Raw genomic sequence first — 27,795 nt, forward strand, 5'->3', positions numbered from 1 at the left:
GTATGACTCGGTGGTCGAATTAGTGAGACGCCCGCCTAGAGTGTAGGGAGGTCCAGGTTTCAATCGAATTCAGGAATCAGCGACCCAAAAAAAACCCTTAAGTATTAGGTTTCAGAAAAATCGGCCGAAAGGGAAAATGTATGTATGCTTCAAAGGGTTAAATAAGGAACCGACGCTATATCTCGACTGCCCGTCTCTACCAATGCAGATTAACCTCAATCTCGGTTTAAGTTACTTCTTATCTTTTTCTAATGCGTACAACTATAGAAAAAGATACAAAGTAAGTTGTGCCGAGATTAAAGTTAAACTGCTTTGGGAGAAACGGGCATGAGGAAGCTAATCGAGCGGGGCTATAAGTGACTTCGAAATAGCGCTTGTTACTTCGAGCCGCGCGTTTGTTGCATCGACGCTGAAATCACGGAGGCTCACAATGCAAAGCGAGAGAGAGCTTTAGGACGACGTCGAGTCGATCATCTTACAATTACCACGATAACCGATCGCGCACATTCGCGGGCGTTTCAAGTAAAAACCGCGCCGAGGGACGTCGAGGTCGTTTCTTTCTCTTTTTTTACCCTCCCCCTCCCAACGAAGGGACCTAGCAAGCGTATCTCGGATCTTGCGCGCATCCCGCGCGCGGGCCCGTCCAGGGGAAAAGAGCATGCCGAAGGCCCGTAAACGATCGAGTATCCACTCCTCGGATCCCGAGCCCATCGTGGTTCGGCCGAGCAAGTCGCAATCACGACCGTTAATCGCGGCGCGATTAACTCTCTCGAAAGCCGCTGCAAAAGTCCCGGGCGGATTCGAGGCGAGTTCTAGGGAGGATCGTCCCACTCGTAGAACCCCGTCTCCTCCTGCCCGTGAAATGGAACGCGCGCGAGAAAGATTATCCCCGATACGCTTGTCGCTGATGCCGGCGTACGCCTACGAAACAACGTTATGGCATGATGCAGCGATATTTTCGTAAAGTACAAATCAATGAGTCGAGCCTGGCGGTTTTATACGCGCGCGTTTAGCGCCGTATCTGCAGATCTGAAGATCGTTCGGCATGTTTTCACCTTTCTTTTCATTTTAGACCAGTCCTTCGCTTCGCGCGTTTTCTCGTCTTTCTCGCGCCCCTCGCGCGTGTCAAGGGTGAAATCACGCGTAGATTAATAAACGACTATCTCCGATTAGACAGCGGAGTTTAGACGCCACGACGGTTCGAAACGCAGCTTAATCGTTCACGGATACGTCCATGTGGTCGTTGATAATATATTAGACTGCGACCGTGAAATTTTTCTTCAATACTGCAATCGATAATTACGATATATTCTCAGGGATGGCTATGGAAACCATTAATTTAATAGTTGATAGGTATCTACGATTAGCGAGATGCGCGCTTATGATCGAAAGTGGGCCAGACACGATGGTATCTCCATGGGAATTTTCCGACCGGGCTAAGTACGCACTCGAGCGCACCTCGTGCGTGCCGCGTAAGGTCCAGGCGCTGGGACTCCTTCGTCGCCGAAGGCGAGAAAAGCCCGGCGAAGCGGACGGCTTCGTCGGCGTAGGAAATTAGCTCGGGCACGTGACGACACGCGTTTATAAATACGGTCCCGCGTGACGTAATGCTCGCGCGAGGAAGATGAAGTGGAAGGAGGTGGAGTTAACAGGACGAAGGATCGCCCGGGGCGTCCTGTCGTAAACCCGACTGCTCGCCGCCCAGAAGTTCGAGCTAACGAACTTATCGTACGCGCGCGAAAGTGGGGAACTGATTAGGATCGGGATTATACGCGCGAGTCCTCGCAGCCGCATCGTCGTCTCAATAATTCGTCATCGATCGCGGGCGATCGATCACACGAAATCGCGTAAATTGAGAAACGAGTGACATGAAATGGCACAAGCATTCATTAAATGCTGCGTTAAGATAGTCGTGAATCTCATCATGAAAGCTTCTACGTATTTATCTTAAGATGAGCCGTTCATGTCTTGATATCAGGTAGATGCTTATGGAAGTTTTCTATAACTTACCGATTAGACGTAAAGCCACGTTGAACGGACTTGAATATCCGCCGTAAATTACGAAACCTTGCGAGAGAGAATGTTGGGTTATAAAGATAACAAAGTTTACGAGTCTTAAATTTACGGATTGGTTATCGAGAGAAACAAGTGAGGTTTAATTATAAGACTTTCGTGTTACATGCTTACGTAAATTATTTTGCTACTTAAAATTTCAGAACGCTTTTTATTTTAATGAATGATTTACTATTTAATAGCACATATTAATAATGCTCAATGTAAATTTATTGTCAACGTTTAAATCTTGCACTGTGCTGTGAAATAATTGGAACGATTCCAGTGAAAAAGTTCTATTTGATAAAACGTAAAAGGTTTGCAAATAAAATTTCTTCGCGCGATTTGTCGCTAAAAGTCGTAGCGATGCTGTTGAACCCTTAGGTATCGTGTTTACGTCTCGTATGTTCGCGCAAGGGCGGGAATATAGACCTTTAAAGTCGCCGAGGAGGGTCCCGCCGCGCTCCTGACCTTTCCATAGTCGCCCCTTAAATGTTGATTCGCATCGCGATATCGCGGGGACGCGCTCGACTATCGAGAGCCCTCGACAACGCGAGACAATGTTTCGGAAGCTATCCCAAACGTGGCATTAGTGTTTCTATGACTATCGTAAAGTCAGGTTTGTAAGGGTGAGTTGACTTTTCGTCAGCGTGCAAGAACGGTACCCGAGCTCGAGGGGCTAATAACGATGTATGCACGTATCGCACTCGAAGAACTTCTACAAAGAAACGTTTTAGGAAAACAAAAAAATATATATACATATATTTTATGTTAATACGTACACGGAGAGAATTTTCTCTTAAAATTTATCCTGAAAATCATGTAATTGTGAGACATGGCATTTCGAAGAATTTTTTTAGAACTTTTTGAAATTGTACCATACATTTTATTGGTAAAATTTTTTAACTTTAGTTTTTTAACTTTACCATACATTTTACTATAATAGTAAATACACGGAGAGAATTTTCTGTTAAAATTTATCCTGAAAATCATGTAATTGTGAGACAACGTGGCACTTCGAAGAATTTTTTTAGAGCTTTTTGAAATTGTACCATACATTTTACTAGTAAAATTTTTTAACTTTGGTTTTTCTAATTTTACCATTATAGTAAAATGTATGGTAAAATTAAAACACTCATAAAATTGTTCAAAATGCCACGTTGTCCCATGATTACATAAATTTCAGGATAAATTTTAACAGAACATTCTCTCCGTGTATAAGGCGCACGTATCGATTGAGTGCTTTGAACATCAAATAAAACCAATGACGATTCTAAATTTTTATTGCCATAAATCATAGCGGTAACTATTTTACGAAATAATTGAATTGTGTAATTTTAATTTAATTTTAAAATAAATTATCTATGAAATAAAGATATTTATAGCGGATTTCTTAGCTTTGACATATAAATAGAATTTTGTAGAACTTCTGTGTAATTTCCGTTATTAGATCTAATCGAAAAGATACGAATGCAAATGTTAGATCTTGTCGGTTATACTCGAGCTATAAATACTTTTTCAATATAATTGACACAGTGATTATTGCGTTCGATAAATGATAAAAGAAACGTCTAATTTACTAGTACCACTTGTAGGACTAATAGCAGTTTTTTTATCAAAACGATCTAGTTCAGTAATAGCAATCAATGTTCTCAAGATTATATTCTCGAGAAAAAGAGAGAGAGAACGCTTGCGATAAGTCAGTGCACGACATACATTGTGCGGTTGTTATCGACTTGATTGACAGGCCGAACAAATGATGGGGTGGAAGCGACGAGATGAGGGTTAAATACTTAAAAAAGATGGCGCGTTGCGCCGAGGACGCGCGATTTCGTAAAGATGACTGAAAGGCGAGCGTTTTTAACGTGCAGAAAGATCGTGGGAACCGGTTCGGTGCCAAGGTTATCGGAGCAAGTGCAACCGACGTGCAGGTAAGCAGCGCGCGAGCTGCCGTACACCTAATAATTATTAGACGATCTATATGTCGCGATCGGCCGCGAGTCTTGTGGGACGGCCTTGCAGCTAGGCCGTGTGCGGTGTATTACACCAGCTCGATCTTCCGCAAATTACAATCTACGCGATTCCACCATTGCTATCACGCCAGCCCCTGTTGACGTTGATGAGCGCCGCGACACGTGGCAGTATTACGTAAATCCCTCCGTAGCGATACTCCGTACTGCGTTAGTTATTTGTCGGAACCTTAGGCGTTCATTAAGCGGCTTCGCGTGCAATAATCGTAATGGCAAGTTGATGAAATAATATAGCTCCTGATTATTCAGAATATACAAAGTCTAGTTGCTTCTGTAATTACCGCAAGCGATATTTTTTGACGATTTAAAGTATTAACGAGCATCGTCAAAATAATGCGGTATATCTCCACTGGAAGAGTGACTGTTTTGCACCTGAACAAAATGTTAGGCTTTGATAGCTGTTTCTCTAACGTGTAAAAATGTTAGATATTAATTGACGGGAATATCTTGTCGATTTTATACTAGATATAAATATTTTGCAAACTAGAAATTTAAAGGTTTCTTATGTATTGAAAAATTTACGATATTTGTGTATTAGACATTGGTAGACAATTAGCTTTACATTTTATTCCAAAGATACAAAAGTAAATCAAGTTATTAACAGTATTACGTGCTATTTGATCATCCGTGTTTTTTTATATTAGATTATGTTTTTTGACGATTTAATTAATCAACCTTGTATTTTTGAGAATTGCTGTCAAATCAAGAATCGGAAATAATTAATCTATAAACCAGTTAAACAAATACCTTTTTCATCGTTTTAGCCAATTCGTATATTGCATTTTGTCGTAAACTAAATCGATACTATGAAAATTTTAACAACATAGGAATGCTGTTAAGATCGTTTCGTTTTGCTGCGATTTTCTTCGCTCGTATGTTCTCTCCCTTTTGCGTTTTTAAGTCAGAACTACCGCCAAAGGGTATATACGGACACCCGTTTATTAGGTATGTAAAAAATTATTCCGTGTTGCATTGGCCACGCGATATGTTGCACGTCTCTTCTCGACATCCCTTCCGTTATTCCGTTTCGCTCAACTCGTCGCACCACACTCGTCTCTTCGTCGTTGATGATTGACCTTCGTCCTGATACATCTAGAGATTTACGAGAAACGATTCGCCAAACCTACACCAACGGATACTTCGTCACGAGGCGAATCGACGACGGCAAGAAAATCTCGGCCCCTGCCTTACGAACTGCCACATTACGCATTAACATTTTCTACGTGCAATCGAGAAGTATTCGCCCGTGGGCTATGCAAATCTGCGTTCTATTATTTTCTTTTAAATATACGTACCGCTATGTGAGACAGAAATAAGTGGCGCCTGCGAGATTTTATTATAAACTGTCATAACGTAGCGATATCGCAATAAATTGTATGCCTGCAAGTTTCCGCGTGATCGCGTTTCGCGAAAGCTAAATCTCTCAATTTTGCGCAAACGAACAGTGGATAGATGTTGTACGTTAGACGCGAAATTGCAATTCTTTTGAGGGAAGAAAGAGACGTCAGATCGCAAGACTAGGAAGCCCTCCTGCTGTTATTATAGCCTTCCGTGGTAGGTTTGCCGCGGGGCCCTTACGCGAATGTATATTTTTCGTGCAGGTTCGTACGTCAGGAATTAACCCTTTCGCTCGAAGGGACGTGCGCATATAATATATCAGGAAAAACTTGACGTTTATTTCTGTTAAATGTTCGGCAGACACGGGGAAGAAGATTTCTCGATTTTAGTAATCGAAAGTCTCAGCTCACACTCAAATATTAATTATTTTTATTGTAATAATTTTACATGACTTAATCATTTCATGACGTACGTCGCGCGCATAGCGTATGCGAGTTTCTCGCATATCAAAGCAACAGTTTTACAACATATTAATTCTCATGAAAGGGGAAACTTTATGTCTGTTTAATATCAATTACAAGAATCAATTTCTAATGTATTCCCAAATTGATGTCTATCACATTCATCTTCAAAGTCGGTTAAACTGATGATGTAGACATTTGTGCGATATTCGTGCCGTCGCGCTCGTCGTGCGCTTCGTCGTCGTTGATTAGAAGAAAGCGCGCGAGAAAACATTGTCGACAAGGGCACGAGGAACAGCCGATAGGAGGAAGCCGAGAGAAACGGGCGAGAAACTGGCACATCGCGATGATCGAACGAGTGGCGGCAGACTCGTGAGGTGGTCGGGCGCGCTCGAGGGATTTTGTTAAACGGTGGGCGAAGGCAAACAGCTCGAGGATGAGCGTTGGTACGTTTGCACGACGCCTAACCGATGACCCAATGACCTCGTGCGATGGTAGGCTCATGTAGGTCGTCACCGTCGCCGAGGAGAGATCGTAGGCGGATGATTCGCCGGCTATCTTTTACTCGCGCCAACTTTTCTCTCTCTCTTTCTCTCTCTCGCGAGGAGTCGGCGTCCTTCTCTACATTTCTCCCCCTCCCTTTGTCGCACGCTGCAAACTCGCCTTTAGGAAAGCAATACTTGGGATGCTTTCTTCTCGTCGTGGTCCTGTTTTGATTTTGATGGAGTGGCCCTCTGGTGGAACGATGGTCCTTGAGGTGTATTTATTGTAAAACTATTCTCTGAGTTTATACGATGAGTCACCGGGCGTTCAGCAAGCGGGTATCGTTTACGATGCGACGCGACAGTTAACGTACTTTTGTATACGTCGGTATTAAAAAAATCAGACGCGGGATTGTCGAATGTTAATTTAATTTGGTTGATATTTTGTTGTTGTCGTTGAATTTTTCTCGACACTTCAACATTCCCCGCATCCCGAAGGTACAAAACCAAGATTGCCTTGAACAGCAGCCCGCGACGCTCGAGCATATTAGGCACGACAGGGTGTGCGGTACACTTACATTTCCTTTTGCGATTTCACGACGTTTCTGCTTTATGGCACGCCAGCGACGATAATTGCAATATTTTATGCCGGGCAATTAACACCTCGCGACACACAACCCGGCACAATCCCGGGCGAAGCTGTGCGCGACTTCCTCGCGACAACCGAAGAAACCGCTTCTAGAGCGTCGTAAAACATTGGACGAAGGTGTCGCGGATCGATAAACACGACGGCGAATCGTCGAGTTTCACCTGCATGGTATTTAGGTCCGTATCGCGGACCATAGAGAGGAGGCGCCGTGCGTGTCCGCTAAGATCGGCGCGGACCTGAGAAATATCGGCCGACAATATAAACCGATGACATGCAGGAAAGTTTCACGAGCGTAATCGAAGACGACTCCCGTTCCCGCTTTCCTGCGGCTGCGTCCGCTCGCGAGGACACTAAACCAGGCTTGTCCGGAATCGCCGCAGAGTTTATGTTAATGGCCCAATATTTCTCCTCCCGTAAGAACATTAATTCAACAGTCCATGCCTCAACGCTGAAAGTAGTGTGTAAATGCGATCGCCAGGTGTTAACAGAGCCGGCCATTGAATCTTTAACGTGTGCGAAATTGAACAAATCGACAACATTATTTAAAAAGCTACGCGGCCATTCATCGTTGCGTGCGTGTATTATACTCCGCATCATCGGTGTTACATTTGTTGGAATTTATCTTAACTGTTACCGGGATTAACGCTGTTACCGGAATTGACTGATCTAATGTAGCGCATTTGTTTTTCTTTCCATTGTAAAAGTTCATTTCTATTCGAGAATTGCTCCAAGTCTTTGTATTTGAATTCTGTACACGGAGAGAATTTTTTCTTAAAATTTATCTTGAAAATCGTCTGGTCGTGAGACAACACGGCATTTTGAAGAACCGTAGGAGAGTTTTTTGAAATTTTACCGTACGTTTTACTAGTAAAATATATACTGTCATAAAATTCTTTAAGACATGTCTTGTCCCACGATTACATAATTTTCGGGGCAAATTTTAAGAGAAAAGTCTCTCCGTGTAGATAGATGTACAAAGTTAGTTATCCAAAGCACCTCGGTTCGAGCAAAAGCTACGATAAATACTATATCACCGCGAAGTCGCCCTGCTACCATGGAGGATTAACGAGTGGGGAGTCGCTAATGGCTCTTGATAACAATGGAGCACCTCGTAATAAATTAATCAGCATACACAGGGAACGGCCATACATTTGTAAGCAAATGATCGACGTCATTCGCGGCTGAATTCCGCGCGAAACTGCGTTTGCCAGCGGCCGATCGGAATATTCATACGTGTGCGACAGTTTATTGACTCGCGTTCTCCGCGGTCCTCCAGAAAATTCGGACTGTCCCAACGAATCAGCGGTAAAAAGGTATCCCTCGATCGCGCTACCGTTCGGCTCTTAAAATTATGCAAATTCTCGATTACTGTCCATCGAATGGCGCGCATAAAACCCGGACGACCGCAATAAAACAACGCCTATAGAGATAATAAAATGCGCGGAATTTTTCCACGGGAAATCCAAGTCAATATCGACAGTAAACGGAACGCGATATCGCCCGCAGTCTTCGTATTACGTCCACGTAAAACGATTCAATTTTCCTGCGTACGTGCTTTATGCAAATTTGTCTCAACAAGTTTTAATTCACGCTCGCCTCAGGCTTGTCGAAAGCGGTGCGCGCGGCGCTCGTTTGCCGATAGCGACGAGAAAATCGGCGATGTTGTATATTGTCCACGTTGGAGCGTCTTGAATCGCTTCGACACGAGGAGAAACGCTTTCACGACTTATTTATCTCAACACCTAGCAAATCTTTCGCCCGATACACGGTACACAGATACGCACGCGTGCCCTCTCTCTCTCTCTCGTTTTATCTAACTCATGCGTGCAATCTCGGCGTAGCCGTGTTAAATTTCTAAGTCGTACGTCACGAGCGCTAATGAAATTCCTTTACCGCGCGTCGCGTCCCGTACAGCCGTCTTAATCAACGCGGCTGTCGCCACGAAACGAAAAGAATTAGCATTTTAAATCACGCGCTCCGCGGGTGCTCGCCACCCCGCGCCTTCGCGGCACCGACTCCCCGTCCCCTCGCCACCCCCTCCGAGCCGCGGGCCCCACATCTCATCCCGGTAATTCGTTTATTATTATCGAGGCGGATCGGAAGATTGATCGTCACTCCCCGATGTTTGTAATTATTTCGGGCGATACACCATGGCGCGCGTACGTTCGCGTTGTACGTCACGCCGGGACGGACGGGTCTCGTCCCGTCTTCGGTGGACACACACGCACGTGGACCCCGGGCCCACCTACACGCTGGCGCGCGCGCGCGCGCGAATCCACACACACGTGGCCGTGTGCGCGAGAGGGAGAGAAGGCGATAGATTCGACCTCGGCGCTTTTTTTCTACCTGGACGGATACCTCCCCTCCGATCCTCTCCCCCCCCTTTTTTTTCGAACCGCGCGCCAGGATCATCAATCTGCGTCCCGCGGACTCCTTCGAGGATACGCCACGCGTTCGCCGCCGCGGGGATCGCTCAGGGTCCCCGGTGAGGCCTCTCGGATACGCGCGCGTCAAGGTTCTCCCTTTCGCCCTCCCGCGTCTTCCTCGCCGAGAATTTCCGCGATTCTTCCGCTTTATCGGCGTATCGCCTCGGCCTCGCGCGACGCTCGGCGGACACGTCCGCGCTAATGAAGCCACGTTCGTTTTGACGAGCAGCATTATCGCTCGCCGAGAGAAAGCGTAGCGCGAGATCTCGCGTCCGTCAGATCTTTCATTGTCTGTCTTCGGCGTGCCTCACCGTGGTTTACGGTAACGGCGAGCTGGGCCCCGAGCGCGACCTTCGACACTCGAGTGTCGCGATGACTTCACTTGATCGTTACGCGCGAAAAATCTACCGTTAGCGGCTTCCCTTTGTCAACAGGACGGTCCTTCATTTATTATAAAGAACCTTTCTAATCTGGTAAGAGAAGAAAAGACCGGGGGGTTTTTTTTTCATCGAGTTCGGAAGTCCGCGATCAACATCGGTTTTTGTAATTTCATTTAGTGGAAGGCTGCATGAAAGATTCATGATCATTCATAGTCAGCACACCCTCATTTCTTTCGTTAGTTGGTTAAAGTCCCGTTTCGACTTGAAAGCAAGACCCTTCGCTTCTCGGATTCATTTTTTACTCCTGCCTTTCAGTAGCTTAGGTAATCGAATGTATAATAATTTTTATTCCAATAAGTAATAAATAAGGATAAAAGCGCTCTAATGAATAACGCATCAAGTTCGAGTCCTGCGATATCTACAATAATCGGTCAGAAATTTGTTCACCAATTGCGACACAAATTTAAGCAAGATCTGCTCTCTCATGTTGAATTTTTAGGTCAACATTTATTTGCGTCAGCCTACGAAGTTGATAACAGCTTCGTTAAGTTATCGCTCTCTCGTTTCTGCGGAGATTTAATGCTCTTATTCCGTTTGCGTGGAAAAATCCGCACGAGATCTAATCGACGGAAAACCTCATTTTCCCCAAGAGCCCGATCACCGTCACAACTCGCTCTCGCGCTACAAGCCACTACACAATCGTTCTTTTCGAAGAACATTAGGTTCTCGCAATCGGCGTCTCCCAACGAGATTTATCATCATTGAACTTTGATACGAACGTAAATTGTTATACGACATGAATGTGTATGCGAAGAGCTTTTCGCCGCTGGAAAAATTCCTTTGTACTTTTGGCGTCCCGGGACGTATCTGTTATGATAATCTATTGTCTAGGTACATTCGAATGTTCAAGTCTAAAAATCGATTTTCTAAGGAATTAAAATTACTTTGATCGTTTTCCCCTGACGTTAAAAGAACTCAAAATGATATGCAATTTTTAAATGACGTACATAAAGTGTCAAGTTACTACGTTAACGTAAATACAGCACATAATAATGTTACAAAAATAATAACATATCTGGCTTACGTTACTTTTACATTGAAATAATAATCAAGCCTTGGTAACACAAGAAAACTTCAACATTTCAACACACGATTTTTCACCGTGTATTCAACACCAATAGCAAACAATAATAAAATGTACCATAATCAATACTAAATACGAAAATTAAGAATTAACATTTACTACCGCGACATTGATCCCAGTGTCAATACGATTCTCGGCCCAGTTTAGATGTTAATAATTAACGATGGCGATAAAGCGCCACTAACAACGGTACAAAATACGGTGGCAACTATCGGGGAATTGTCGGCGCGGCGCATCAGCATCGTGGTGAGTCTTTTAACGAGGAGAAACCACGGATCGATGCGGTTAATCCAGCGCGACGAAGACGGTATCGCCTGATTGCGGCTACGACGTCACGCGGACTGCTAAGGTACGAGCCAAGGCGAGCGAGCGGTCGACTCGGACTCGGATAGATGGCTACGGTGTGGTAACGGTACCGAATCTGCATACACCGTACCGTATACACGTTTACGCCGCGCGCACAGTCCGCGCTATCGGGGAACCGCATCATGCTAATTCGCATCCTCCGCCGGCCGTTGAGATTCTCTCGCGCGGATCGTCTCTCGCCGGGACCACGGGCGTCCCGGTTTCGCTCGCGAAACCCAGCCAGGTCGATACGCGGCTATTCCCATCTGTCCGGTTCTCTCCTCGCGGAACGCGCCGTTCCTGATGCCTCGTGGATTTCCGGAGGATAAAGGTGTTAGATATCGATGGACTAACAAATTAATAAGACGCGTGCATGCGCCTGCGGGCGAAAACGTGTGTGTATGTGAAACGAAATAAGAATATACAAGTAAACCGCATGAGATATACAATAATTAGATTCATATGCGCATATTGAATCAAATGTTTCGATTGAAAATCTCGTTTGTGAAGACAGAGATTCATCCGATCTGTAATAAATGAGAAGCTCATTTCCTTTATATTTGCTTATGCAATTACGCGCCAATTTCGCTCCCCCTTACTATTACCAATTCCTTTTCCATCGATTTGTCGATCCCCGTCGCTTTTCCGTTCCCACAAGTGCTCCTCTATGATTCTGCGTGCGCGATTACGAGGACGATCTGGAGAAGGCGGGCCGAGAGATGTCGGCAAAGGAAACGAGGAGAAAAAGGAGCGCAGAGTCGCGAGTCCCTCCGCCGATGAATCACTCGGCGGTATCGGACGATCTGGACAAGCTCACCCGCATGCTCAGAACATGTTTATCTCCGGTTTCGCGTGTCAACTTTGCGTCATTGTACGCGATTTCCCTTTCTCTCTCTCTCTCTCTATCTCTCCTCGCCTCATCGTCGATGCATCGATATCGCGGAAGTGCGGCGCCGCTGTCCGGAGCGTTAAATGGGACTTTCGTCGATCCCTCGCGCTCTGGGGGGGAGACGACGGTGGACCCTCCCGTCTGGATCCCTCATGTGGTCCCTTTCGCGAGGAAAGGTGAGAGCGGAGAGGGAATGGGACCGGGGAAACGACGGACGGTGAATAGAGGGAGAGGCGATGGGACGGAGAAGGAAGAGAGGAGAGCCCATTCCTTCGTTAGAGCCGCGGGGCGGAGGTTGGCATCCAGGCGCTTCTCAGCGGGGCGCCGTTTCTTCGAGTCTCGGCTCTCCCGAGCAGGAGAATCTCGTACGTGAAAGCCTCCCTTCCTCGCTCCTCATCTTCCTCGTCGTCGTCGTCGTCGTCGTCGTCTTCGTCTTCTTCTTCTTCTTCGTCTTCTTCTTCCTCTGCGACCGCTGCTTCTCGTCCGCTTCTCCGTTTCGCTTTTAACGTGCCACCCTCTCCTGGTCCCGCACCACCGCCCAGCCTCTCGCGAGCTAGAGCGAGTGGTCTTTCTCTCGCGCTTGCTGTCTCGCTCTCGAGTCGCTATCTCTTCCGAGAACACGAGCGCAGCATCGCGCCGCATCGGTGCGCCGTACGTACGCCCACGCGTTGTTACGAGTCGCAATTTGCCGGGGTACGTCCTAGACGGTGTTCCCTTTCGGCTGCGGGGTTTAAGTGTGCTCTCGATGCTTTCGCTCTCTCGGTTCCGCGTTCCGAAGATCGAGAGTCCTCCAGAATGTCGTCGAGGCTGCGTCCGTCCTCTTAAGGTCCGCGGTAATTTTAGTTTGCCGCTAGTGATATCGCGCAAAGAAAACGCACGAGGCGTCAAGAAGAATGAAAGTATAAAACAGATCAAACTAATCTACTACTTGCTCGTTGTTAGAAAGAAAATACAGAAAGATGTCTTATGATCTTTGCATAAAAATTCTGCGTTTAACGATATTCCGATAAAACACATGGTTCGATATCAATTTGAATATTTTGAATCTTTCCCCACGAGAAACATAGTTTTCTTCGTGGGGAAAGTACAACAAATACCAATTATCTTGCTTTATGTCCTTATAATTGATACATATTATAAATAATTGTTATCATTATATGTATGTGATATAATGTACCGGTGTAAGTAGTTATTGCAAATTTACAACTTCTAGGAAGAAGACAGTTGCGAAATTATTATTCTAGATTACGTGGAAAAATCCAACCTTGAGACACCTGAGGTTTCCACGTATCCCGCGAGCGCGCATTAAAATAATTCACATTATTCGCTTCAATAGTCGACAAGTTGAGGCGCAGATTTGCGAAGGCTCGTCGGCAGCTCGTTCCGGTCGCCGCTCGTTTTCAGCATTGTCACGCGCACGCGTTGCCCCGTCATTTGCCAATTATCGCGAGTGAAAGCACACTCGAGTAACGCGAAGTAATTGCGTTACGCGGACAGATGAGCGCAATCGCACACGCTCGCGCCGCGGACAATCGCGCAAGAATACGCGCGGTCGTTACTCAACGGAGTAATCGTGTTGTCGTCCACCACCTTCTCCTCCACTTCGCGTGTACGTGTGTGTGTAGCCCACGCGCGAAAAAAATGCGCGGCCCGGTAATAATCGCGGTAATCGCGCCCGGGGAATGCGGCAGAGGCACGTTTATAAGTACGTAACGGTTTGCAGGACATCTCGCATGATCGCGCACCGCGGAGAGGCACGATCGAGGCCCGCAGGAAGTCGCCGATCGATAGCCGAAACCGCCTCGAGAGAGACCGCGTTGCAGAGCACGAGAATCTTAATCTCGCGATTCGCTAAATAGAAGAATCGTCGGAAGAGAAATAAACGTAGGGTTAAAATTATTCAAATATAGATCTCCTCTTATGAGATAGCGGGGTCTCTGCCGAATTAACAGACCTCGTCTGTTGGTTCCACCATGAATTTATTGCCCTGGGAGTGAAATCCATTTAGTGGAGGAGTCACTGTAAGATCGTGTGATCGTCGCGAAGAAAAGATTTGTGATTGAATTTGGATGTTGAAAACCTGGCTATCTCGTATTAGAAGCCTAATGTCATACTTCCCTTTGGTACTTTTATCACGATATAAGATATCCAGATAGGCTTAAATTTTATTAAGTTCATGTAGATGGCCACGTACGCGAGTGTGCAAAGTTCGTGACGCGATAAGTTAATTGAATAGATGTATAACGTACGCCGTAACCATTTTAAAGCGAAGACCATACGCTGTGAGGAAACGTATAACGTTTTTATCAGACGTGCATACCGATTGTAACAATCATTACTCCAAATTGCACATATTGCACGCTTCTTTCCCGTCAGAAGGACGTAATACGTAATGCAGCGAAATTGCAAATTCTCCCAGTAACGCGCGTGTCTCGGCAAAAAAGGGGGTAACTAAATCCGTCGAAATGGTACGTCTAGAATTGCAGCGGGCATTAACCTCAATGATACGACGACGATGATGGGGATAATGATGATGATGATGATGACGATAATGATGGCCGGTCGATGAACCGGCACGGCCGCGCGCGCGCGCGCGGCGCTTTCGGCGAAATTTGTACGGCCGCGATCGGATCGCCGACACACACCGCGGGTGTCTCTCGGGCGATCGTATTTGCGTGTACTTGAACGCGCCGCACGTTATGGCACGTACCGCGGCGTGTATTTGCCTTTGCACAATATTTGCAGGCACTCGAGAGTATCGCCGCGAGAGACTCATCCGGGTTCCGGTACAGGTGTCGCGCCTCTCCGCGGTCGTCGCCGGTGACTTCTTGGAAGTGGCTGGCGCACGTAGCGAAGTAGTGTACGCGGGTAAACGAGCGCGTTACGTATCCCGAGCTAAATCCTCCGCTGCGAGGCACGAATTGCTCGAACGGTCTCTCCCAGCGAGACGGACCGTTAGCCACGCGGTGGTCGGCACGAGCGAAGTCCGAGGAGAGGACCCTCCGCTCGTTACGTCACGCCTGTCTGATGAGGATGATCGCCCTGGGCGACGTGGAGATTCGCGTTATAGACGCGCATGGCGCAATCCGTTCGTCAGGATTTTTGATCGCGCTGATCGAACGAATGGGCAAGAGTGCCCTTGGTGCTTGGGATATTCAAGGATAATTCGTGCGACCGCCGTTGATCTTTTGCACGTAATCAAAGTTAACGGTGCGCTCGCCCGCCTCGTATCTCTCGCGTTGACGCTGATCGCACGGAACGTCCGTATGACAATTCGTACGCGCAGATGGTGAATGGATATGCGTCTTTGAAAATGAGCTAGGCTAGGTTTAAATAGATAATATTTCAACCAGGGATTGCGTACCGAAAAGTGAAAGAGCCCGTTTCTCCTTTATGCCGGAGTCGCGAACTCGATGACGCGTGACTGCACAGATAAATCTTATTGCGCAACAGGCTTATCAGACTCCCCGCGTAACGTTGAAATTTTCCTAGAAACCTCGAGGCAGTCTAAGAAAGGGATGGATGAAGGTCACGTGTAAAACTAGGACGAGTTAAAGCGCGTTGCCGTTAAAGCGAGACGTACAATTATTTGTGAAAGCAAATAATTTGCGAAAGTTACAGTTAAACGCATACATTTTACAGAGAAAGACGTAAGGAGTGGGAGTGCCGTTGATGTATATTGTGTATTTCATCTGTCGTCTTTCATCTTTCTAGCTTTTCGTATGCAATACTTGAAGAGGTTCGAATTCCGCAAGCTCGATCGCTCCGACTAACCTGGGCCGTCTTGATCTCGCGCAGACCTCGGGACAAGATTGTACCGTGTAACGTGAAAGCGAGATCAGTATCTTAGGTAAAGGCGAGTCTTCACATTATCAAACGACGTCTCCGCTTCTGTTTTCCAGCTGTGCAGAGGGGGCGAGTGCCGCCGTCGCAACCCTCGCTGCCGGGTCTGCCGGGCCAGTTCGCCCTGACGAACGGGGACGCGGTCGCGTGTGCCAGCCTAAACGGACACTCTTACCTCTCGTCGTATATAAGCCTGCTGCTGAGGGCGGAGCCCTATCCGACCTCGAGATACGGCCAGTGCATGCAGCCCAACAACATCATGGGTATCGACAATATCTGCGAGCTCGCGGCGCGGCTGCTCTTCTCGGCGGTCGAGTGGGCCCGGAACATCCCGTTCTTCCCGGATCTTCAGGTGACGGACCAGGTGGCCCTGCTCAGGCTAGTGTGGAGCGAGCTGTTCGTCCTGAACGCGAGCCAGTGTTCGATGCCCCTCCACGTGGCGCCGCTTCTAGCGGCGGCGGGCCTCCACGCCTCGCCGATGGCGGCGGACCGCGTGGTCGCCTTCATGGATCACATCAGGATCTTCCAGGAGCAAGTGGAGAAACTCAAGGCGCTCCACGTCGACTCCGCGGAATACAGCTGCCTCAAGGCCATCGTCCTCTTCACCACCGGTGAGTCTGACATTATTTCATCGCTCTGTTCTCGGTTTAATTTAAGTTGGAATCTACTTGAATACTTATTGGGTCTGTCATAAGGTGGCACAGATTCAAGATATTAATTCGAACAATAATGCGAGCTGTTTTCTTGCCCTATCAGTTCTGAACGCGTGTGTCGTGTTTCTCCATCCGTAGACCTTTTTAACTATTTGTTACGCGTAAAAATTATCGTAAGAAAATAAGAAAGAAATCACGCGCGCAGGTATTCTACACTTTTGTTAAAAAGTCTTAGTTCCGCATTCTCTAAAAGTCACGTCGTCCGCTGGCAGTTTCTTTCAATCAAGCTTCATCAAGCCGTAGTTCTCCTCTTCTTCTCTTCTTTCGGTCGAAGAAAACAGACTCATTTAAGGCACACAACTCTGCCCCATGAAATATTATCTAGACACCACGCGACAACAGACTCGTCACGAGTTCCCTTTGAAAAACGCGTCGGAAGAACTAGAAAACCATTCGCGTTTTTTGCGTCTAGCACGAGCCGAGGGTCTCGACGACGTGTTCCCTACGCACAACGATACTTCGGTCGTCGTCCGCGTATTACCCGCGCCTGCCTGCCTGTCCCGCCTATAATCGTCATGACGATGCTATCTCGAAGACGCTCGTTGTCACGTAGCCGCGATCCTCGACGGGCCTAGAGAGGCTAGCAGCGCACCGAGAGGGACAATGCTCTTTCTCTTCCCCCGATCGCTCCAAGCCTCATGGTTCCTGTACCACATACCGGGTGGCAGGAGAGCGTGCGCCGGAAGAACTCTCCGAGCATAAGCGGAGTCGGTCTCTCTATTTCTCCCCCCCCCCTCTCTCTCTCTCTCTCTCTCGCTCTCCATGTCTCTCCAGAGAAGATGTACGCTCTCTTGACGTCCTCGACGTTGCTCGCTGACCGCGGGCTCCGTCTAATCGACGTGGCAGAGATATTATCGCCGCCGGTACGCCTGCGACTGTCATCCAGCAGCGCGATCCCCGTCGGGACCAGGAGACGACGGCGACGGGATGACGACAATTCACTGACGTAACAATGTGTAACGCCGCAGCGGCAGTGGCGGCGACGCGGACGTACGTACGTAGGTACGTAGGTACCTTCGTTGTGTCGCGATCGTCATCGAGCCGCTGAGACAATGCGTTTCTCCACTTCCCTCTGTCCGTCTCCCACCGCAATGTGTTCTCGCTCCCCGAAGCCAATCTCTAGTCCCGGTATCTATCTCCTCCCTTTTCCTCTATCTCTCTCTCTTTCGTCGCATCCGATGACAACCGCATCCTGTCCGAACGAGCGCTCGCGCGAGCTATCTCCCGGCCCATCTGCTCCTTTCTCCAGGAGGAACCCACCACCATCGCATACGCATCACGTACACCGAGAGGATTTCGGACCGGGCGATCCTCTTCTACCGGTGTGTTCTCTCGTTGGACACGCACGTTCGCACGCACACGACTCGCGACCGGGCGGTAGGTTTCAGTCAGGGGGGGTCGACGAGGACGATGAGGAGAACGACGGCGGCGGCGGCGGCGGCGGCGACCACGACGATGGCCCATGCTAAAGCATCTCGCCGTAGATACGAGACGGGGGGCTATTTATTTCCGTGCTATATGGGCACGCTTAGCTCGGCTTAGCTTATGCTAATGTCCCCATTCTCGGGGAACCACCTCTACCTCCTCCTTTTTGCCCCGCTCGACTTTTTCTACTCTTTCTGCGCCCGAACGCGATCGTCGGACCTCTAGTCCTTTTCTTCCTCGCGTATCCTTGCTGTACTGCTGAGCCTTTCTTCCCTATTCTCCCTTACGACCTAACGTTTAACGCTTAAACGCGCGGGCTCGGCTTATGCGCGAGCTTTTTCTTTTTACATGTAATTATATTTTTATGAGCGTGCGATGCAGCTTGTGCACGTATAATGAATAGATCGGAAAATCATTCTTTGAGTAACTTGAGGTTCAAGTTATTGTGAAAGAGAATAATATGAAAACTGTAGAATACGAGCTTCGATCGATCTCCTTCCTCATTAAATTTTAAATAAAAATGTTGTACAAGTGAAAGTCGACGAGATATTTCTCTACTTACAACTATGGATATTTGACGCTGTCATAAATCCTATTTTTAAGAGATTTTAAACGTCGGGTTTGAAAGGACTTCAAGTATTCGCTTTTAATTTATCGGTGACGCGAGCGCGCGCGCATAAATTAGGAATAAATATTAATTAATTAACTTCCGGTACCATGTCGTAATACATCATCGTATGTTAATAAAGCCAACGACCGACTCGAGATAGGCTTATTACTCGTTAGTTAAGGGGTTGAAGGGCCACTATTGCGAAGGTTAAAAAGCGAGTGGGCCAGGACACATCATCTTGTTCAATTTAACATAATAGGTGGCAGAAGCGTGGAAGCGGTTTGTAATCCAGTGAACGAATTCGCTTGAAATGAAAAGCAGAATGAACGTTCGTGGCTATTACGGTAATCGAGGTGTGTCACTTTAGAGAAACGCAAAAGTAACGAATGCGAAATGCATTATTAATTACACCGAGGCTGGTACGCCGCTTTAAGATTGCATTACGAGATAATGAACGATCGCCGTTTAAACTTTTGCTCCGTTCGTTTCACATAAATAAGAGCGTTTGTTAATTAGCGTTCGATAGCTAGTCCGAACGTGAGAAAGCTCTAATGTCGCGATAACGATTATCCCAACCGGTCTGAATATGCAGATTGCTATTACCAGAAAACGTACGTAATGTAACACTTTATTATGCCGAGCCATTTAAATCATCTCGCGACTCGCCGCTGTTTCGTAATTGAATTGTTTTTGTCGAGCAGAAGAACTTGCACTGCAAAAGCCAAGTGATTAATATAACAATCACAATAAAATCGAGCATAATCCCGCAGCGGATTCTTCATTCAGCGTATCTCTCTATTTATTAGTTTGTCATCCTTATAATCATATCGGTGATTGCGTGACTACGATTACTTTCTATTTATTAAAGAGGCAAATAATGAAGGAAAGAAACTGTTCTCTAGCTTCTTCGTGTTAAGCTTCTCATGTTAATTAAGATATTTATTTATCGACTCAACCTTATTGTAGGAGATGTAAGAGCCAAGGCGGATGTTAGTGTCGAATTGCGAAAAATTTACAATCCTGGCTGAGAATAAATTAAAAAATTACAATCATCTAGACACCAACATCCGTCGTGGCTCTTCTATCCTTTGTTACTTCGTATCTGTGATTTCACATCAGAGCCTTATGAATTTTATTTGTTTTTATTGTAAAAGTTCCGTCAGCCAAATGTAGTTTCGATAATGGTAGCTGCAGCGCAATCGTACGTGTGCCTCTCGTATTCCAATATCCATTGTATTGTAATACATGTGTTTAGCGTCGCTTCGGGAAGACTCCGCGCGATTACGGTACGTTACGTGTCGCGTGTAATTGACGTGAAATTAGCGTGTCCGGCGGCGCGAGCGCGGATAAATTTCTTTCCGCTTCCTTTCTCTCTCTTTCTCCCGCGGCGGCAACTCCCCGTGAGGCGGAGGGTTGCGACTTTTTTTACGCGCACCCCGTTGGCCGTCGGACCACGTGTCTAATTGTTCGGATAAAACGCGGAACGAGGGCACGGTGCATAAAGTACGTTTAGCTCGCTAAGATCGGCCGCCTCTCAGCTTTCTCCGCTCTTGTGTATGCACGAGATATTGCATACCCGGTGGTCGAAAACATTCGAGAGCGCGCCGCCGCTTGAATAATCGTCGCCCGAGATCATTACGTCCTCGACGTCGATACATCGGCCGTAATTGTACGGGAAAAGGCGCTCGCCCGCGCCACGATAGCTCTTTCTCTCTCTTAGCTGGAGAGACCTTTAATTGCAACAACAACCGGGCGCTGCCATTTATCCCGCGGTCAGTAATGTTTCCCGGGGATCTCGCGATCGATTTCGCGACGGCTATTCCGCGTCGCGTTGCAAAATCGAGTGCGAAGAGAGGGCCGAGGCTGGTACCCATTCCGGCTCGGAAGCCAATTTATTTCTCCATAGCAAATTCTTCCGGACAAAATGTATAAACAATAAAATTCATAAGGCTCTGACGTGAAATCACAATTCGAAGGAATAAAGGATACAAGAACCAGGACAGGATGTTAGTGTCTAAATGATTTTAATTTTTTAATTTATTGCGAAAAATTTACCTCAGCCAGAGTATGAACCTGGACCTTCCTTTCACTAAGGCGAGCCGAAGTAAATTTCGCGCAATGAATTAAAAAATTCCAATTATTTAGACACTAATATCCTGTCCTGGCTTTTGTATCCTTTATTCCTTGGAATTGTAAAATGTATAACTTTAATTTACCGTGAAAAATAATTCTACAGACAAAATTATATATATTCTTCCCTGCTGCTCATCGCGAGCTTCGTTCTCTCGTCTCCTCGCACCCTTGACTCGCGCGAGAAGTCCCGTCGCGAAGAAAAACGCGTGACACGCGCACGAATCGTTATCAGCCCCGTGTCCCGCTCGAGATTAGGATGGTCCGATTCGCCTCGAAGTCCATGCCTCGCTCCGAGCGCGGATAAGATCGGCCGCGCGTTATCTCGGCGCGCGCCGCGCCGAGCCACCCCGTAGAGGCGGTCATGTAAATGCGCGCGGCGCGGATATATTTATGCGAGAGAGGGTATTACCGGAGCCCCGCGCGAGCGAGTGTGCGGGTACCTACGTGTATCTTGATGGGAAACACTCCCACGATTATGTGGCATGCAATGCAATTCCCTCTACCTCCGCCTTGCCCAACAGCGAGCATCGCGCGAGCGGGCCTGACGAGCGGACGGGCGTGTTGCTGGTGCGCCGCCGTTGCGTTTCTGCGCGCGCGGATGCCACCGGTATTTAACGATCTAATTAAGAACGTAAGCCGAACGAGGGACAGCCGACGTCGGCCTCCACGGGAGGAGAGGGGAAGAGAGAGGGAGAAAGATGTAGATCTCGCGGCATCGCCGCGCGGCGCCCCGACTACTTCCGGCTACCTACGCGCTGACTTTTTACCGCGCGTGTACGACGATGCTGAATGTATTATACATACGTCTCGTCGATGTTAATGAGCGAAAGAAGGGTTGGACAATTGGATGGAGAGATCATTTTGTTAATGAGCGGGCACATTGGTATGTTTTTTTTAGACGAGAATTAAAAATTCTTACGAAATATCTTGATTCCCTGAAAGTTACACCGTGCAATTTGTTATCGGTAATTTCTCGATTGAAGTCGAATTCGATACAAAAATTACGTTTAAAAATTTTCCAGAATCCTACTGAATAACTATGCCAAACTTGGTTCAGATCGGTCCATTGGTAGAGAATTGTATAAAGAACATACAGACAGGCAGAAGTTCACTTTTATACACATTGTAGATTATAAAGTAATCTTGACTCTCCTCTGAGCGTTTTAGCGCTAAGTTACTGCCTATAATCTATTCGCAAATAATGTGTAAGGTACAACTGTTCACGCTCTGAAGCTCCGAAAAAATACACTCGGGTACAATATAACTTAGGCAAATTGAAATTGAAATAAATCTGTGAAGATCGGGAAACGGGCCTCGAGCATTGGGAAATCGAGCGAGATGAATGCGAACCGCTGTAGCCGCGGGCCTCTCGAGCACCGCGTGCCGGTATGTTTAATAAAATATTGCCACATCATTAATGTAGGCACTGCGCGCGAGGCCGCGCGGTCACTCTTCTTTTTTTCTCTCCATTTTCTACCGCCGCCGATGACTCGGTACATTCGGACAGGGCACCCTCTATTCGAGCCTAGATACGAGACTGACGTAACGATTGGTACACACCCACACCTGTCAGCCGCCACTGACAAGGACTGTCAATAGTAATTACACCTTAATTTCATCACGCAAATATCTCGGTTCGCCGTACGCCTTTTCCCTGATGATCCTCTACCGCATTCTTCGGTTGAGTGACGAACGTTTCGAGAGCCTATATCTTCTCGTCACAAGCCGGAAGATATGTAGAAATTATTTCTGATCCTAGTCTCTTAAACATTACGAGTATAAATAGATTCGAGATGTTATTAAAGTTTTGAACGGGCGGATTACATATCGCCAATTTTTCGCGACCGTTATTTATTTATCGTTCGAACAATCGTCTGTACGTTCATAATTACGCAGTTGGAAAATTGTGTTTTCTTGTTAAAAAAAATGCCGGTTAAAATTTTTGTGTTAAATTTAACACATTCATGTGTTAATTTAATATAGTGCTCTTGTGTTAATTGACCTCAAATGTAAAATTATTAGAAAAGAAATGTTAAAACAACACAATGTGCGCTTATTTTTTAATCTCACACAATACATATGTTCTATATTATTAGTATAACAAGATTTATCTGTTAAAATTTACAGAATAAAATGTCGATTTTATTCTATTATAAATGAGAGTGATTTTGAACCGTCATTTGACTTATTACATCTGTAAATAAAATGTAAAAATTACATTTTAAAAAATTCATTTTGTCATTAAAATCTATATTAATTTTACAGAAAATTTATTTTAAATTATTTTAAGATTTGCATTTATTTAGTGTTAAAATTTAACAGAGTATTAGCGTGATTATTTAACATATCCATATTATGTTAAATTAACACAAAACATTGTGTGGGCCGTTTGGGACATGTGATATCTGTTAAATTTAACACAAATTTTTCAACTGTGTAATTATATATAAAAATAGAGATTTTATTACTGAAAACGCTCACTTAGTTGCTATTGTTACTGAAATTCACGCCAAGACGAGACACATTTGCAGATATTTTCATATGCCTTTCGAATACAAATGAATTGTGGGGGAGGATTTTCCTCTTTTATCTGAAACGTGCCAATTAATCCCGGAAGGCGATCCTGTGAACGGGATATGCACTTCGCCTCCCGCATTCACAATCGAATGCCAGGCCACGTCGCGATTCGTCGCGACCGGTTACATCGGCCCATCATCAATATCGTTCGTAATCGCGTTCCCGAATAGGTCGGCGTATTATTGACGCGTTTATCATTGTCGTTATTATCGCCGTCTGTCCGTCCGTACTCACCTGTTAACCTCGGATAATTTATCGACGTGACGAAACAATCGTGCACTCGAAATGTCGAGTGCGAGCGGGAAAGAGCGCCCGTCCAGTGGAGGATACGCGCGATGATAGTGTGGGTGGGAGGGAGAGGGAGATGCGATGCACAGAATGCAGGATACGGGATAGAAATCGCCTCGATAGTCAAACCACGTCACCGACTAATCAGCATCTATCACGGAATGAATCTAAACGAGCGAAGCCGGAGACGTTCGTCAATCAAGTAATCATGATTTCTAGTTTCTGCGATACCGCGGATAACAGTAATAGATGGCGAAGACGCGACGAAGTCGGCGGAAGCGCCGAAGATATCGACGACGTCCTGCGTAATTGGATGTGCGTACAATTCCTTGCCACGCTTTCTTTCGCGATTCCCGGCGTGCTCTTCCGTTTTGATATTGTTAGCGTGAAAAGTTGTTGAGACAAGCGAAGAATTTACATCTTAACTGTGCACTTTCGATTAGACAAAAAATAATTAAAATTCACACAATATAGGATAAGGATAGTTTTCTTATAAGTGGAATAACTTCAAAGAATTATATTTTTAATTGTTAAACTCAGGCTAGAGCTGAATCAAACTTGCATTTCCCAGTCAATATCACAGCGATTTTCACGCATTTTTTATGTACACTATTATTGGTTTGCAATAGAACATAATTTTAGTAGCTACACGGAGAGAATTATCTCTTAAAACTTACCCTGAAAATCATGTAATCGTGGGACAACATGGCATTTCGAAGAACTTTATGAGTTTTTAACTTTTACCATGCATTTTCCTATTAAAATGTATACTAAATATAATGTCTAGTAAAATGTATGGTAAAATTTTAAACAGCTCTCCTAAAATTCTTCGAAATGCCGCGTTGTCCCACGATTACGTGATTTTCAGAATAAATTTTAAGAGAAAATTCTCTCCGTGTACATGATCGTGTATATAAAATAAAATTGTTAATATGGTATATAGATAAAGGGTGTATCAATTTTCAAAAAGTATCCTCTGCGATATTAAGTCTTGAAGAACACGACTCGTCTTACGGAAATATCGCGAAATGGAATTTTTCCTAAATATCTCTGGAACCATTAGAGAAGCGTGTCACTCGCGGAGACAAGGCTCGATTAACACGAGCAAAGCGGCGCGCGGCGCGGCTCTCGCGCTCTTGAAAAGACCGATAAACAAAAGAAAAAGCGCCTCGCGCCAAAGTCGCGCGCTCCACGGGCGATACGTTCTTCGCGCTTTCTCGCGACCCAGAGAAAAACAATGCAAACGCCGACGCCACTGTGCGGGTACATCGCGCCGCAAACTACCCGGCTGTGTTTCGAGAGGGTGACGACTCCCGGCGTTGCGCCCGTACATACACACTCGTGTAACGCCGAAAGAACGAGAGAGGGCGATACAGAAGGGGTAGAGAGACGGACGGCGGTCGCAGCGGGATGCGGAGGAGCCGCGGAGGGATGCGTTATCTGTGAACCCGAGTCCGCGACCCTTCCTCCCACCCCACGGCCGACGGTGGGTCCTCTATCTCGCATTGTTACGCCGCGCGCCGCTCAGGGGTCGGGGCTTCTCGCCGCCCCCCCCCCCCGAACTCTTGACTTTAAGCGTTACCCATTTTCATTTTATTATCTGCCCTCTTCATCCGCGCGTCGCGCCGCGCTGGCCGACGACGCTCGAATCACGCTCGCGCTCGCTCGAGCGACGCTCCGACGCGTCGTCGCGATCCCGCGACGGGGACTCGGACGTAAATTGAGGAACACCCCTCCGGCGTCGGAGCTTGTGATCGATTAACCCGTCAACGACCGCTGGAGATTAAATCGTTGGCTTTTTCTTCGAGTGGAAAAAATTACAACGACACGCCGTTACAGTTTCATCTTCTTGCTGTTGAATTCAAATAGCACATTCGGCGTTGAGAATTTTTAGTTGTTACGCAATTAATATTTTGCATCCGTGTTTCTACTTATTAAAGAATTTCAAGAACCGACATGGTACATCCCCCTGTACATCGTGTACTCGTACTTAAAGTAGCCTTACTAATAGCTAGCTTATTAATATGCTGTGTTTTATATGCTTTGCGTAACTATTTCGATGCCTTCTTAAGCAAAAAGGGGTAATAAAAAGATAATAGTATTTATTGCTAAAATATTAGACTGGTGTACGCTAGTGAGATTATATGATACTTCAAATTATTTTAAATTACATAAAAAATATTGCATATTTCTTAATAAATGTATATCGCAGAATTTACACGCTGCGCAGACGCGCTGACAAGTTGAAGTTACGTATTAATCCATCATAAAGAGGATACCCAATTAACTGAATATTGAATGAAATAGAGCGTAACACATTACAGCGCTATAAATATCGGCTAGATCGCGACACATTAATGACGGAAAGTACCAAGGATCGCTATGGTTGTGGCATAATGATTCGCAGAGGTCACAATTAAATCGTTATCTCAACAAAAGAACCGTATCGCCTTCTCGCAACCGCGAGACGGAAAGTCGGGAGATAGAAAATCGACATGCAATGTACAATAAAACATAAAAATCTCGCAAAACGAATTTATTTCTAAACATTACGATTTTATGTAGCGCATTTCCAGGGTTGGGAAAGTTACTTTATAAAAGTATCTAGTTACAGTTACAGTTTTTTTGCTAAAAATGCAACTAGTTACAATTACAAGCTACCAATTCTGAAAAGTAACGCGTTACAGTTACAGTTACTTAAAAAGTAACAAATCGTTACTTTGCAGTTACTTCCTTGCAATGAAAATAAAAATATCAAATCTGTATTCGAATTGTAAAGTGTCGATAAAGGCGTTTATGCGCAATTTATAGTTTTTCCGCTAAAAATGTAACTAGTTACAGTTACAAGCTACCAATTCTGAAAAGTAACACGTTAGAGTTACAGTTACTCAAAAAAGTAACGAATCGTTACTTTGCAGTTACTTCCTTGCAGTGAAGATAAAAATATCAAATCTGCTAAAGCTAAAAATTCTTTTCTTCAAAATGTTTTATTATATAATACGAAATGTTGTATTATATAATTATAATACATTATCTGTACGCAGTTTCGATACGTAGGCTTTTATGTCAGACACGTTGAGAGACGTTTTGTTAAAAAAATGTTTTTCTAGAAATACGTTGTAAAACATTCGATGTATTACGATCCGTGATATATAAGAATCCTCCTTCTGATTTTCGCGACGCACGTGGTTTTTGATGCGAGGAATATTCCACATCGTTGTTGCTCGTGTTGTAAACAGCGTATTCAGAGTGCCATCGGCAAGAGAGAGAGCGGGATCCACCCGTGTCCGCATGCATATTCCTTATCGGCGTATCGCAGGGCAAAGGGTTGCCCCGGCATTAGAGTAAGCCACGGTATTAACCCCGGAGTTTAATATAAACAGCGTAGCGGGGTGGTCTGGCGTCCCGCGAGGGGTGGCGAAGTTAGGGCACGGTAGAAACACGTGACCGCGCCGGACAATGCAGGCGCCTTATCGACGTCGTCGTGGATAGCGCCGCCGCGGTGGCCAAACCCCGGCTGGATTTTCCGTGGTCCTTTTGCCAATCTAAACCCCCACCTCCCTCGTGCGCGTTTTGAACCGTCCCGGCTGAAACAAAACTGCGTCCACGCGTCGTCGCTTAACCCTCCCGCGTGCACATCCGCGAGCAACACGCGTCGCGGATCCGTTTGAGGGCGATATCGCGAACGGTGGAAACAAAGAACCCCTTTTCGCCGGGGGAAGTTGGCCTGAGTTAAAAAACCAGCCGGTTGTGGAGGATCGCGTGGAATTTTAAATGTTAAACTCATTATAAAGCGATCATCTCTCTTAAAATCTAGAAAGAGTATTATTCCCGTGTGTACAACAATTCTCTGAGTTTCAAGAGCAGTCAATTAGATAATGTTCACGATGAAAATTTACACAGTAATTATATAAATATGAATTTAAAGGTTTTAAATAAATCGCAGCTAATACCTTTCGCAAAAATACCAAATTGATTCTCAAGAATTCAGTTTATTGAATAGTATTGCA

General features: G+C 45.9%; 1 protein-coding gene across 2 annotated transcripts in view; it reads left to right on the forward strand.

Annotated features, from left to right (window-relative positions):
* Nucleotides 1–27,795, forward strand: part of LOC105565373 (steroid receptor seven-up, isoforms B/C) — a 125,171-nt gene that overhangs the window by 40,638 nt on the left and 56,738 nt on the right. For both annotated transcript variants that reach the window (XM_012018504.1, XM_012018505.1), the window contains exon 3: nucleotides 16,099–16,650. In XM_012018504.1, the coding sequence (XP_011873894.1) occupies nucleotides 16,099–16,650 (552 nt within the window). The remainder of the gene's footprint in view (nucleotides 1–16,098; nucleotides 16,651–27,795) is intronic.

Source organism: Vollenhovia emeryi, unplaced genomic scaffold (assembly GCF_000949405.1).
Source record: "Vollenhovia emeryi isolate VEMERY1.0 unplaced genomic scaffold, V.emery_V1.0 DF939153.1, whole genome shotgun sequence".
In the NCBI taxonomy this organism is placed as follows: Eukaryota; Metazoa; Arthropoda; class Insecta; order Hymenoptera; family Formicidae; genus Vollenhovia; species Vollenhovia emeryi.